This window comes from Rhineura floridana, chromosome 6, assembly GCF_030035675.1.
Source record: "Rhineura floridana isolate rRhiFlo1 chromosome 6, rRhiFlo1.hap2, whole genome shotgun sequence".
Taxonomy (NCBI): domain Eukaryota; kingdom Metazoa; phylum Chordata; class Lepidosauria; order Squamata; family Rhineuridae; genus Rhineura; species Rhineura floridana.
Window position 1 is genome coordinate 36,796,759 of NC_084485.1, and position 14,563 is coordinate 36,811,321.

The 14,563-nt window shown below is 43.1% G+C and overlaps 1 protein-coding gene across 2 annotated transcripts in view; it reads right to left on the bottom strand.

The window, feature by feature from the left end:
* Positions 1-14,563, bottom strand: part of PLCG1 (phospholipase C gamma 1) — a 134,436-nt gene that overhangs the window by 27,727 nt on the left and 92,146 nt on the right. For both annotated transcript variants that reach the window (XM_061631490.1, XM_061631491.1), the window contains 7 exons: positions 13,689-13,889; positions 12,679-12,798; positions 12,329-12,509; positions 11,507-11,584; positions 8,578-8,681; positions 2,855-2,951; positions 1,697-1,769 (listed from right to left, as the gene is read on the bottom strand). In XM_061631490.1, the coding sequence (XP_061487474.1) occupies positions 1,697-1,769; positions 2,855-2,951; positions 8,578-8,681; positions 11,507-11,584; positions 12,329-12,509; positions 12,679-12,798; positions 13,689-13,889 (854 nt within the window). The remainder of the gene's footprint in view (positions 1-1,696; positions 1,770-2,854; positions 2,952-8,577; positions 8,682-11,506; positions 11,585-12,328; positions 12,510-12,678; positions 12,799-13,688; positions 13,890-14,563) is intronic.

Genomic DNA, 14,563 nt, shown 5'->3' on the forward strand with positions numbered 1-14,563 from the left:
GGCCAGGCCTGTCTGAAGCTTACTTGCCAAGTCACAAGTCCAGAAGCGAGGTCAGTAGAGGTCCGGGATCAATTGCCAAGGGGTCAGTCCAAGATGCTGCAGGGAAACTGGGAATACACGAAGCCACGCCTGACGTTGCAGTCAGCAACCAGCTGCAGCCAAGGTGTGCCTTATAAAGAGCAGGGTTGACAGCAGGTGTGAGCCCTCAGCGTTTGGGCCTTAAGGGGACAGGCCTGCCTCTCTTCTGCCTGACCTTCTGCTGTCTACATTCTGCAGGTGAGGGGGGAGTATCCTGTTCACTGTCTGCGTCTGGCTACAGGGCCTCCGCTGTATCTGGGGTGCTCTGCAGCTGAGGGGGAGAAGGAGCTGGATTCTCAGGAGTCTCTTCCGTGTCTCCTTCTGGGTCTGCTGCTCCTGGGTCTGCTGCTGTTACTCCCGAGTCGTCCTCATCGGAGGAGTCCTCTGATGGGGCCATGACAGTAAGGCAGCTGAAGACCCTGACCACTGTTGTCCAAGCACTGGTAACCTCTAGGCTGGATTACTATAATGTGCTCTATGTGAGGCTGCCCTTGAGGTTGGTCTGGAAGGTGCAACTGATGCAAAATGTGGTGGTGCAACTGCTCACTGGGGCAGGATATTGCCAACATCTCTCTCTCTCTCTCTCTCTCTCTCTCTCTCTCTCTCTCTCACACACACACACACACACACACACGCACACACGCACGCACGCACGCACGCACACACGCACGCACACACGCTGAAAGAATTGCACTGGCTGCCCATTAGCTACTGGGCTAAGTTCAAGGTGCTGGTTTTTGTGTACAAAGCCCTGTACAGCTTGGGATCAGGATACCTGAAATCTCATCTTACGCCTTATATACTCAGTCGATCACTGCACTCTGCAGGTGAGGGCCTTCTACAGATACCATCTTATCAGGAGGTTCGTTCTGCGCAACATAGGAAGCAGACCTTCAGTGTAGTGGCACCTACCCTTTGGAATTCCCTCCCCTTAAATGTAAGTCAGGCACCATCCCTGTTATCTTTGTCTTTCAACAAGCCTGTCTGCGTCTGTGCTGGAATTGCTTTTAAAAATGTTTTTAAAGTTTTTTTTAATGTTTTTTAAAAGTATTATTTTTAAGATGTATTGTTTTTAAGGTGTTTTAAGATTTATTTATTTTTTAGTGTTTTGTCCCTTGTTTGATGCCCTGGGCTCCTTTTGAGAGGAAGGGCAGGACAGAAATTTAATAAATAATAATAATTTGTTTATTTATTTAAAACATGTATATCATGAATTTCCTCAAGGGGCCCAATGTATATTCTTACACTGCAGATGAATGAACTATCCGCTCTTCTGTATTTGTGAGTCTGCCATGTAGTCAGATCCATATAACTCCAGAATTTCATTTTTGCACATCCATCTGACTACAGGGAAGGCCCGTGTGTCAGTGATGCATTTGAAGCAGGTTTGTAAAGGGCAGGATATTCTTGCATGAGCAAGCCTTTACATATTGACACTAAAAAGTGGTCCTGAGTGGGTGGAAGAGACAGCACTGATCATTTAACTAGCTTCTACTGCAACAAAGCCTTGGAACAGAAAGCTTATAGATTAGCAACGAAGAAGAGTTCTAGGGAAATAGTGTCTAAAATCTGAAACAGTTACCTCTTCTTGCCTCCCACAGACATACTGTCCACTTACCAATCTGACAGGATGGTACATCCAGGACCCCTCTAAGCAGGTCTCCCAGAGGACTGTTTTCATCTATCTGTTGCTGGAAGCAAGATCACAGCCTGTTACTACATTTCTTCACATTTTATAGTCTACCCTATCATGAGAACCTCAGGGAATAACACTCCCCCATATAAATGCATTCTGTTTTAAAATAGCAAATGTTGCAAAAATATGTTAAATGCCTACCCTGCCCTTATCTGTTTCTTCCATGGCCATCTAACTATCTCCTACTTGGCAGTCTCCGCTGTTTAATGCAATGTAAAGCTACTCAGTCCTCTGGGCAATGATCAGCTGACAATATATACATGTTGAAGAGTAATAAAATAAATTCTGGATAATATTTAATTTGCCACATTTGAGAGAAAGCAATTTTGTAACAGCGAAACTTCCTTCAGAAACACTTCTGTACAAGACTCATCATATATTCGTGGTAACACAATCTCCCTCTTATCCGCACACATCTCAGAAGCTTCCAAATATTTATCATTAATTATTATCATCTTCACCACCATGGCAGATTACAAAATAAAACCATCAACTCAATGAAAAGAATCATGAATGACAAGTGAAAGAGTCAAGAGACAGCAGACAAAGTACTTTAAAACTAATAAATTAAACCAACCTTCCTCATCTGGCACCCTCCAAATGTTTTCAATTACAATTCCCATCATCCCTAGTGATCGGTCACACTGGATGGGGCTGATGGGAGTTGTAGTCCAAAACATATGAAGGGCAAACAGATTGGGGAAGGCTGAAATAAACTAATATGCCAGGGAGATTAAAAATTAGCAACTAGACAAAATGCTTGTCAAAAAAAGAAAATGTCTTAATGCTGCAACAGAAGGCTATTGGTAGGCCACCCTAAGGGCAGGGAGATAAGGGAAGCCTTAACACAACAACAGCAAAGGTCCTCTCCCAGATCCCAGCCAAGCATGACCTAGGTGTTGGTAGGATACCTAAGACAGCCTCTGTGGAAGATATTAATGCGAAGGCAGTCTCATATGGGAGAAGGCAGCCCTTAGGTATTCAAAGGGCCTTATTTCAAGACCCAGACTGAAAGCTTTTTCCAGAATCTCGAATCTTTGCACCTCTCTCTTCCTTTTTCTCAAAAAAAAAAATGCTCACCTCCCTCTCAGGCTCCAGACCTGTTGGGCTAACTATCTCTTCTACGTAGTTAGCTGGAAACCACAACTGCTTCTTACCCCCACAGTCTCCTCTCCACCTGGAAGAAATGAAAAGGTAAACATGCAAAGTCTTACATATTCTAGAAAAATAGAATAAATATTTTGTATCAAGATGAGCAAAATGCATTGATTATTAGAGCACAAATGTGTGGCTTTAAGCCAACCTACAGACCTCATTAATTCTTCACTAAGCAAAAGACTTTCCAGTACAGTAGTGGGGAGGTGGGTAAACTATTGAGGAAGTCTGGACTCAACTTTCTCTAGGGATCAATGGAAAATGCTTGAATTTTATATATTCATTGCTTATCTCATAATAATGATGTTTGGAGTGGTTTGCATTTGCTTAAGTTATAAACAGGAAGTAGGCAAACTTCATGACTAAGAAAGACTGTGCCCAGAAACCAGAAGTGGTTAGAGAAAATTTGCAATAGTGGAGAGTTTTACTGTAAGAAGTACAGTCATCAGGTTATGCTGGAAATGGGATTGTGCTTTGTGACTTGTACCCTAACCCGTATATGAAGACCCTACCTAAATGTATAACATTGCTTCCTTATATGGTAATCTCGATGCATTGCATGCCATGCCTATATAACTGTGTGTAACCATGCCTCAGGCAGAGAGATTTCCTTTAGTGGTCAGGCAACTGGCACTGGGCACTCTTTCCTGATGGCCATCAGTACTTTCTTTTTATTGCAATAAATATCTGTCCAATTGACAGTTCTCCTAAATTCAATGTGAAGAGTTTTTCTTCGACAATGTTGGTGTTAGCAGTGAGATGGATAAAACTGAGTAATCCTCTGTGAGGGGCTTTCAGCAGCTGCTCAACCTCCTGGGTGCCACATTAGGAGGTTGTTGGAAACCTCATTTCAAAACACTCCATCCAGAGCTTGAGGTAGGACTTGGAGGCTGCACAGTGCGTGACTTCAGTTTACTCTATTCCAAACCTTTAACAAGAACCTTGATTGGACAAAGAGGGGAACCTTGTTGTAGCTCTTGGTTCCACAGCGTTCAGCTTAACCTTGTTGTCACCGAGTCACTTTGGCATAGGGCTGAATCAAAGAAACTAAGGGAAAGGAGAGAGAAAGAAGGGTCTAAAGAGGTCCACAGACAGGGATGCCCATTTCGATTAAGCCAGACTCAACAAGGAGGTGGAAGTCAGTTATTGGGAGAAGGTAAGGAGTTGGTGTCCTGAGTCCGTGGGTGGCAGTGGTATGTATGTGGCTCTAGTAGGAGCCTCAGCCGGTGTCGGTCATGGCTGGGGACATCAACTGAATTGGCCTGGTGGCTTGGGGGAAATCCATTGAGTACGGTAAAGCCCTTGGAATGATCACACTGTGTGAGTGCTGGCAATGGGGAAAATCTTTTGATTTTAATTTTATTGTAGTTTTAAATTTAAGCTGTTTGAATTGGTGTGTGACAGAGAAAGTGCATGGATGTGTATGTCAATGAGAGGAGCCCCTGGAATGTGTTGCTGATTTTGCAAGACACTTCCCCCGAGTCTGAATGCACCCAATTGAACCAGTGGCTTAATCAGCTTCCATTGTAGTGTTCACTACCTCTTGTCGTGTGAATGTGGGAGTCAGCAGAGACGTGTTTCTCATACTGCCCCATGTGCATGTGTGTGTTGGTGAGCTGTGTGTGTGTACTGGATCCTTTAATATTTGTGTGCAACACTAGATTAAGCCATAGCAAGCCAAAAGTCTAAACTGTTTGAACTACTGGTGTCAGAAGAAACACCACTAAGAGGGACCCCTGCATTTCATATGAGTGAGAAATATGGCCAGCTAGCAATTAAGTTTTTGCCCTTCTGGCATGATTACATGGCCAGCCAACTAAGGAACCTACAGTTTCCTTTGGTTGGAACTTTTAATTGTAACAAAATGTAACATCTAAGGAGAGCACTCTTATTTAGAGGTCCTCAAATTACAGAGAAACAGTGGCTCTCCTTTTTTCTTTGGGATGAGGAAGTGCTCAGGAGGCAAAATGAGTCTCGTATTATAAGCCTTAAAGACTCACAAGTGAAATTAATACAATTGAGGGAAGCAAGAGAACAGTTGAAAACTCCTCCAGAGGCATGTAGTACCAGTTCTGGAACTCTTTCATCTTCTGTTTTTTCTTCAGTATCTTCTGGGTTTTCTGAATCTGAACTTCTATCTTCCGTTTCGTCTACCCAGAGGATTTCTCATGGGTCTGACTCCTCTGTGGCTGTTTCTTTCGGACTCCCTTTTATACAAAACATTTATTTTCAAGGGGGGGAAGGTCAATGGGCCTCTGTGCCCCCACAATCCAGGCGCCAGGGTGGAGGAAGGGGTGGTTGCAGTTCAGCATATTACATTTCTGGGCAGTTCCATCATTGGAAAAATGAATGTTCTCAGAGAGGGTGCCCTTCTCCGAGAACACCTACAATCTGAGCTAAAAGTTCGGACCTGTGTTTCAAGTTCTGTGTTGAGTCTTAATTGTCTTGTGGCCATATGACCATTAAAAGTTCATGCAACTTAATAAACATCAATTTGGAACTGGGCCCAAAATTCATAGAAAATTCTAATCGGAAAACCCAAATCCCAAGGTCAAACGTTTGTTAAGGTCCTAAATCTGATTCATGGAAAATTCTGTTGGTGTATTGATTTGAAAGAATTCTTCAATTACATTTTCTGTTTCTTATTTTATTTGCTATTGGTGGTGGAGTGGAGTTTAGGAATCAGGATAGGGTAATCATATTTCTTTCCTTGTTTTGGTTCTGGGACTTTATTCTATTTGCTGCTGCAATTGCCTATGCTTCCAAGTGTACTTTCTATAAAAGAAGAGTGTGCCTCTGTTCCCACATTGACTAGGAGGGAAGACACACTGTAAATTTTGGCATTTGGATGTAGGCAGCACAGTATTTTGGAAAGGAATGTTAAACATTTCTGGAGTACTTTGTTGACTGTATTTCAATGTCAAGCAATTACAACAAATTGATTTGGGACTGCATGTTGAGACTTTCAATTCACAGGTTTCTGCAGCCTTGCTCCAACTGGTACAGAAACCTTGCCCTTACATTAAGATTTCAAGTCATCTTGACAAAACACCCAGCTGTGAAATACCAAGGCCGAGAGTCCTGGGTTCATATGTCACACTGCAAAAAGACATCTCCTCCATTGACATCTGAGCCATTAACACAAATGGTGAAGAGAGCCAGTCTGGTGAGTCGTTAAACTGCTTTGACCTGCTCTGAAGGGCCATAATAATGCCCCACAAAATCCAGTGGTAAACCAAGCGCTCACTGGTACACAAGATTTCCCTGAGGGCAAGGATGAAGCTCTTCAGGACCTGGGACTAGTAGCAAGGTTCCAGGAGCTCAACCACCAAACAAACTGTAACTCTTCTGGTCACCAATACAACTTGAGATCCAACAGAAAGCAGCTAAAGCACACTTCCTGAGGCCTAACAATTCCTTTTGGTCTTCATCGTGTAAAGCAAGAGGTAGCTTGAGGGGAAGAAGTACAGAATCCTGCATCATCACGGACTGTTTTGTGAGGAGATGGCTCATTTCAGCTACTATGTGTGCATTTCTTTGTGTGTATTGTCATGCTAATGTTGCTGTTGTTGATTCTGCATTATACCATCATGTTCTTTCAGAAGTAGTACCTATGTTACTTGCTCTGGATGAGGGTAGTGACCCGATGATCCAAATGGGCGTGTGACCTGAGGATCCAATCAGGCATCTGGGTACTGCTTTGGGAACATGGGTATGTCCCTCTGTTAAATTTCATATAAACTCATGAATTGGTTGATCATGTGAGAAATATTGGGATTCAGTTACATAACAAAATCGAGAGGGCCTGGGATATTGGATTTGCTTTACTGATTATGCTACTGATTTATGTATTCACTATTATAAAGTTAAGAACTTGATGAATGACTTGATGTGTCTTGTGTTAGCGAGGCCATCTGTTAGCGAGGTTTAAGAACAGCCTTGAAGGAGGGATTAAGGAAGTCTGGCCTCGACCTTCCTTAGGGATCAATGGAAAATGCTTGAATTTCATATAATCAATGCTTATTTCATAATAATGATGTTTGGAGTGGCTTGTATTTGCTTAAGTTATAAAGAGAAAATAGGCAAACTGCATGACTGAGAAAGACTGTGCGCCCAGAAAGCAGAAGTGATTAGAGAAAGATTTGCAATAGTGGAGAGTTTCACAGTAAGAAGCGAAGTCATCAGGCTATGCTGGAAATGTGATTGTGCCTTGTGACTTGTACCCTAACCCATGTATGAAGACCCTACCTAAATGTATAACATTGCTTCCTTATATGGTAATCTCAATGCATTGCATGCCATGCCTATATACAACCATGTATATATAACCATGTGTAACCATGCCTCAGGCAGAGATGTCCTTTAGTGGTCAGGCAACTGGCAGTGGGCACTCTCTCCTGATGGCCATCAGTACTTTCTTTTTATTGCAATAAATATCTGTCCAATCGACAGTTCTCCTAAATTCATAGTGAAGAGTTTTTCTTCGACACTAGTATACTCTGTTGTTAATTCTGCCTTGATGCTGAGGAATGGGGAAAAGTTACCAAACTCACGTCCTATCATCTATAGGGAAGAAAACATTCCTCATTACCAAAACCACTTCCCTTTACTCTGGCATCAGAACACTTAGGTAAAGTGGTCCCATCCACCAAAGTGGTGGATGGGAAAGCAGTTAAGGTAAAACTGTCAAGTCCACTAGTTCTCCCCTTCCCATCCCCGCTACCACCTTGGGCTGCTTTTCAACAGCAACCGAACTTCCCAGACTTGGGTCTGCCACTGAAAATGTAAGTTTGCCTCTGAAGTGAGGCAGTGATTTAGCTTCACATCTTGCTTTTTGTATAACTCATATGTTTATATCATATAACCATATGCCCCTGGGGTGGGGCATATGATTGACAAGGAGAGTATTTATTGAGGAGTAGCAGTCCTGGAAGTGGGCAGCTCAAGGCGGGACTCCAGAGATAACAAAGCCTTTAGACCAAGGCGGATCTCACTGTGATAAGGAAAAGCATTGTAAGCCTGCAAGGGAGGCAAAAACCAAGAGGAAAGGCTGCTACTTCAGAGTAAGGCTCTTCTGAGAGCCTGGTGAGTTGAAGGAATGTTTCAGTTAGGGGAAGGGAATGATGATTTAGGTTACCTTAATTTGCTCCAAAGGGAATATACTGATTTTCTATATTTTGGGGCATTGCATTTCTTTCTCTAAAACATTGGCATGTCTCAAACTCCACATTTTTCTCTCTGTCTTAGTAAACTCTTCACTGTCCATAAACATGGTGTGGCCTCTATTTTCACCACCCATGTCTAAAGTCATAATATTGTCCTACCTCAAGAGGCTTCAGAGAAATTTGGAGGCTGTTTGACAAGGGGCACCTTGTGAAAGTATTTAAATCCTAATCTGGTGGCAGCGAGCTTTTAAAGGATGGAAAGATGGGCTGAACAGAGAGGTACACTCTACTGTGGCCAGAACTTCCTTCCCCAGGTGACCAGGGACCCAAAGTAGCTGGGTGGTGGCCTTCAAAGGGGAAAGCTCTTTTAAAAAGTAATAGTAGGACTGGGGATGTTAGCAAATGCTTTCTGGCTACTTGGAGATATGATCTCCAGGAGATCTTTAAAAAGGACTGCGCATCTGAAGATGTAAGAAAACTCACCAGCCTCCTTCTTGCTTGTCCACATTCTGGATGACTGCATTTTTTGTGAAGGTGAGCTCATCCTCCCTCTGCGCCTTGTAGTCAAACAAGGCTTTGACAGCACACTACAAAAAAACACAGATGTACACAGAGAGAAGAATGAGGCTAGATGGTCACTGTAAAAATTGAGATGAAGTTAAATGCTAATTATTGCCCAGGAATTCTGCAGGAATCTACTTACAATCAGATATCATTTCCTGCCTCCAAGTATCTGTGACATGCAGGATGCAGAACCCAAATGCATAGTTATAAGATGGGGAATACTTGGTTCAGCAATACTACATACATGCGAGAAGGATCTTGGAATTGTTGGTGATCACAACCTGAATATGAGCCAACAGTGCAATGTGGATGCAGAAAAGGCAAATGCTCTCTTAAGCTGAATTAATAGAAGTATAGCTTCCAAATTGCGTGAAGTACTGGTTCCCCTCTATTCAGCATTGGTTAAGCCACATTGGTTAAGCAGTTATATCCACGACTGAGCAGTCCTATTCAGGATCCACTCTGCTCACCTCATATGGGGAGGGGGCTAGAAAAGGTGCCCTAAACACAGTCTGCCTCATCTCTCTCCCTGACTGGATTACTGTGTCCAGTGGGGTCACCACTTAGAGGTCGCAAAAGACAATTGAATTTTGGAACACGGAATATACAGACGTTGCTGGACAATACAAATAGTGAACGTCCTGAACACAGGACTGCCACCATCGCGAGGGAGTTGAGATGTTTTAATATTGACATAGCAGCATTCCAAGAAACACGAAGAGCAGGAGAAGGACAACTGAAGGAAGAAAAAGGTTATACCTTCTTCTGGAAAGGATTGCCTGAACAAGAATGAACACATGGAGTAGGTTTTGCTATTAAAAATAATCTTGTGAAGCTCTTGTCAGAAGTTCCTATTGGCATTAATGAACGACTCTCAACTCTCCGGTTAAAACTTGCCAAAAACCAGCAGGCAAATATTCTAAGTGCTTATGCACCAACATTAGATGCTGATGAAGACATCAAGGAAAGTTTTTAAAACCAGCTGGGCACCATCTTATCAGAGATACCTAAGGAGGATAAAATTATCCTCTTGGGTGATTTCAATGCAAGAGTTGGGTGTGATTTCGATTTATGGCCAGAAACCATTGGAAAAGAAGGAATTGGCAATAGCAACCTGAATGGCATTCTACTTCTGACTAAATGTGCAGAGCATAATCTTGTTATTACAAACACACTCTTTCGTCAGAAAAATAAATTTAAAACATCATGGAAGCACCCTTGGTCAAAACACTGGCATCTCCTAGATTACGTAATTGTCCATGTCAGAAATCGTCATGATGTACTCCTCGCTAGGGCCATGATGAGTGCAGATGACTGCTGGACAGATCACCGATTAATTTGATCCACTATGGCCATTAATATTGTTGCTCAACGTAGGCTCCAAGGAAGAAAACCAAGGCATAAAATGAACATCCATGCCCTTCAAGATCCTATTAGGCGATCCTGCTTTCAAACAACTCTCAAGAAATATCTACCGACGGAACTCCCTGAAAATGTCAAGGAACACTGGATTAAACTGAAGACATCCATATTGCAGCATGTGAACAAACTATTGGATACCAAACTAAGAAACATCAGGATTGGTTTGATGAGAATGATAGTGAGACTGGAGCATATCATCGACAAGAAAAGGAAAGCCTTCCAGATATGGCAGAAAGACATTAACTGTGCTGCTAAGAAAAAAATCTATATCAGTGCAAAGGCTGAGGTCCAAAGAAGAACTAGAGAACTTAAGAACACCTGGTGGATAAAGAAAGCTCAAGAAATCCAGCACTTTGCTTGGGCTCTCACTTAATATTAAAAAAACCAAAGTGCTTCATCAACAGGTGCGAACTAGTTCCTCTGTAGCACCATCAATCCAGCTTAATGATGTGACGCTGGAGAACGTTGATCACTTCCCCTATCTTGGCAGCCATCTCTCTGTAAAAGCTGACATCAATGCTGAAATTCAGCATTGCCTGAGCTCTGAGAGTGCCGCATTCTCCCAAATGAAGCGTAGAATGTTCGAGGATCGGGATATTCGCAGGGAGACCAAAATGCTTATTTACAAAGCCATTGTACTACTGACCGTACTGTACACCTATAAAACATGGACCATTTATAAACGCCACTCCCAGCTTCTTGAAAGATTCCACCAATGCTGCCTCTGGAAAATTCTGCAAATTACAGTACTTGGGAAGACAGACGGACTAATGTTAGCGTTTTGGAAGAAGCAAAGACTACCAGTGTTGAAACAATGATCCTTCAACATCAACTTCGCTGGACCGGCCATGTTGTTCGAATGCCTGATCACCGTCTTCCAAAGCAGCTACTTTACTCCCAACTTAAGGATGGGAAACAGAACATCGGTGAAGAGCAAAAGAGGTTTAAAGATTTCTTAAAGCGAATCTAAAAAAATGTAACATGAGCATCGAGAACTGGGAAGTCTTGGCCCATGAACGTCCCAAATGGAGGTCGGCTGTTATCAAAGGTGCTATAGACTTTGAAGAAGCACGAATACAGGGCAAAAGGGACAAACGAGCTAAGCGGAAGGCACGTCAAACAAATCCTTATTGCAACCATCTTCCATCTAGAAACCTACGTCCTCACTGTGGGAGGCTGAGTGGATCCAGAATTGGCCTCCACAGTCACTTATGGACTCACTATTAAAGACCTTATCTTGGAAGACAATCTTACTCGGCCACGAGTGATCGCCAATGAATGAATGATTTCCCCAATGAAAACTATGTCCTCAGAAACAGCTATTTGCCCTAGTAATGAAAACATACAGGGACGCAAGCAATTCACCAGATAATCTCAGCTCAATCATTATTGTAATAAGACATATCCCAAGATATGAGGAAAATACCTTGAAGGATGGCATAGGGTTAGCCTCCACATAAAATCCTGGATCTCGTCCTTCATAGAGTGAACCATAATCTGGCTCCTAGTAAACAAAGGAAGAGGATGAGTCTATCGGTATGCTTAGAAAAAGTTAGAAAAATTGGCTAAGACCACTCATAAAGCCACCTGATTGCTTGAAAAACTAGCTGAGTAAACTGGTGAGCCAACCCCCAACCCCACAAAGAAGGCTGTAGGAGAAGTGATGCCTCACAGCAAAAAAAATATTGTGGACACCAAATGCTGGGTGAGAAATGCAGGCCTTTTTTCTAGCTGGGCAGTACCAGAGACTCGGCTATGCCATTTTTATAGAGCAGGGATGGGGAACCTTTTTGGCACAGTGGGTTGGACCTTTATCTCCCACCCACCCTGTCAAAGTTGACCCGTGGGATGTGGGGAAGGTCTGCGTTACTAGCATGTTTCCCACAGGGAATGTGCTGGTGAAGCACTACCCTTTAGGGTTGAATTCTCTGCTCACCAGCTAATGAGTGGATATTTCAATCCTCTGCAGGAGTTCGCTTCACCAGCAAAACAGCCCTGAACAGGACTGAACCCTGCCCTCCACCCATCAGCTGAGGTCACCCAGTGATGTCAGCTGATTGACATGTGGGCAAGGTTTGGGGGGAATGACTTTGTGGGCCAAACTGGACTCCCTGGTGGGCCAAGATCAGCCCATGGGCCAGAGGTTCCCACTCTTGCCACAGAGCTATATTCTAGACAAAAAACAAAAGCAATCACAACCAGAGCCCAGGAGGAAGGTACTGGACTCCATTCCTAACACCACACTCACCGCTGTCCCAATCTTGTCCAGTATTTCCTCATTAATTGGATACCTCAGCTTCATCTTGCGGTACAGTGGGTGCTTCTCATAGTAGCTGATTAAATCCACCAGACTGTCAAATTCTGAGTTCCCCAAGATGACTGTCTGGCCATCCTGCTGAACTCGGCAGTGCTTTATCTTCCCTTCTGCCCTGGGGAACAAAATAACAGCAGGAGCAGTGACTGATCCCTTCCCAAACAACCACTTGACAATTGATATAGAGCAAGTTGTGTGTAGGTGGCGGGAAATCTACTTTTCCCTACACCTCACTGCTCAAACATAAGAACCAATCCATAACACCTGAGAGATAAACTACTCACCGAAAAGAAATTGCGTAGGAGTTTGGTTCACTCCTCTTGCGTACCAGGAAGGCCCCATCCCGTGGCACCCTCATCAGCATGCGCTCAGCCAGAGGCCGGGTAAGATTTGCATGATACCATCTGGGGTTAAAAATGTGCAATGTAAGAATATAGGATAGCAATACATGATGAATGTCTGGGCCCCAGGATGAATTGTGTTTCACAGAAAAACAACAAAAAGATAGAAAGCACTTGGCCCTATCACTTCCCATGGAAATTTAGAGTTACCGTGGTTTGATTTTATTAAAATCAAGAGTGTGTCAGTAGGGCGACAAGCTTTTGAGCTTCACAGAGTCAGCACAGAGAAGTTAAATGTAACAGAGTCATTAGGGCACTCTAGAAAATTGTTCAGATTAGACTCTTAGGAGATTTCTGGGCAGTTTATATTGTGTGTTAACTGAGTTGTAGAGAATGTTCTGAAGGCATCAGATTTTTTTAAAAAAATCATTTTATTAAAAAATATATCCTGCCTTTCAAATAAAATGTTCCAGGCAGCCCACAAAACAGCATTAAAATAAAAAGAAAAGAAAAACAAGTAAGCAATAAAAGCTAAAGAAGAAGAAGCAGAGATAGCAGGTAAAATAGCATACAACTCGAAAGATGTGGCTCCTTTTCTGAAGCTAAGTAGGTTAGGCAGTGTGCTGTAGGGCAAGGATGGAGAACCTGTGGCCCTCCAGATGTTTTGGGACTACAGCTTCCATCAGCCCAAGCCAGCATGACAATGGTCAGGGATCTGGGAGTTGAAGTCCAGTAACGTCCAGAGGATCACGGGTTCTCCATTGCTGCTGTAGGATAACAGGATCAACCACCATAAAACCACTCCAACAAGGAGTGAGCTGTACCCAGAATCATCACTCAAGGAGCTAAATCCAGGCTACAATACCCCAAGTGATCCCAGCCCTAATGTTGCATAGACAACAATTCTGTTGGAATACCCATACAAGTAAAAAGCCAGAGACACATCAGCTTACTCCTTGCTTTCATGAGCGTTAGTCTGGGGCACAGGTTCAGTCAGCCTCATCTCAAATTCATTGCACCTGAGCGGCACCTGCTGGTAATGGGTGATGAGATCATAGAGGCTGTTAAACACCAGGTTATCGGTGAGGAAAAATTTGGGGCTCCCAGCATCCTGCCGGGAATGGATTCGGCAGTGTTGCACTTTCCCGTTGCGCCTGCATGCAAGGAAAAGAAGAAGAAAGGTTAACAGTGCAATCATATGCATGTTTACACAGAAGTAAGTCCTGTTGTATTCAGTGGAGTTTACTCCTTAGCAAATTAGTTTAAATTTGCAGGCTAAATTTGCCTTTAAAAATTAATTAATTAAAACTGATATCCCATCCTTTCTCCCAGAAAGAGCCCAGGATGGTGAACAAACCACTAAAAAAATCTTATTCTAGTTTAAGTTTTTCAAGACAACAGTGGTTACACTGCCTGAATACATGAGAGCGAGAGTCACGTGAAGACTGCAGACAGCTTATTCAGTAATACAGTAGGGTAGAAGAGTTTGGAAGACAAGCTGGTAGACCTGTGAGAGTATCCAGCAGCTCTTTGCACGGCTGTGACTTAAAACAATAGATGGTGAGCAAGAAAGGGGAGAAGCAGCAGCACATGGTTGACAAGGACAGTGAACCAAAGCCTTCTTGGCGAAATTACAAATCAGGTAAGTGTATCAGATGCTTGTACAATGAAAGCTGAGACCAGGTATTCTGTAGAGTGGAGACTTCAAGAATCCTGGATTAAACTGCAATCCTAGCCCCACTTACCTGGGAGTAAGCCCCACTAAATAGACATGGTTAGGATTGTGCTGTTAAATGTTGGGTGTGTGTGTGTTTATTAAGAACAAGTT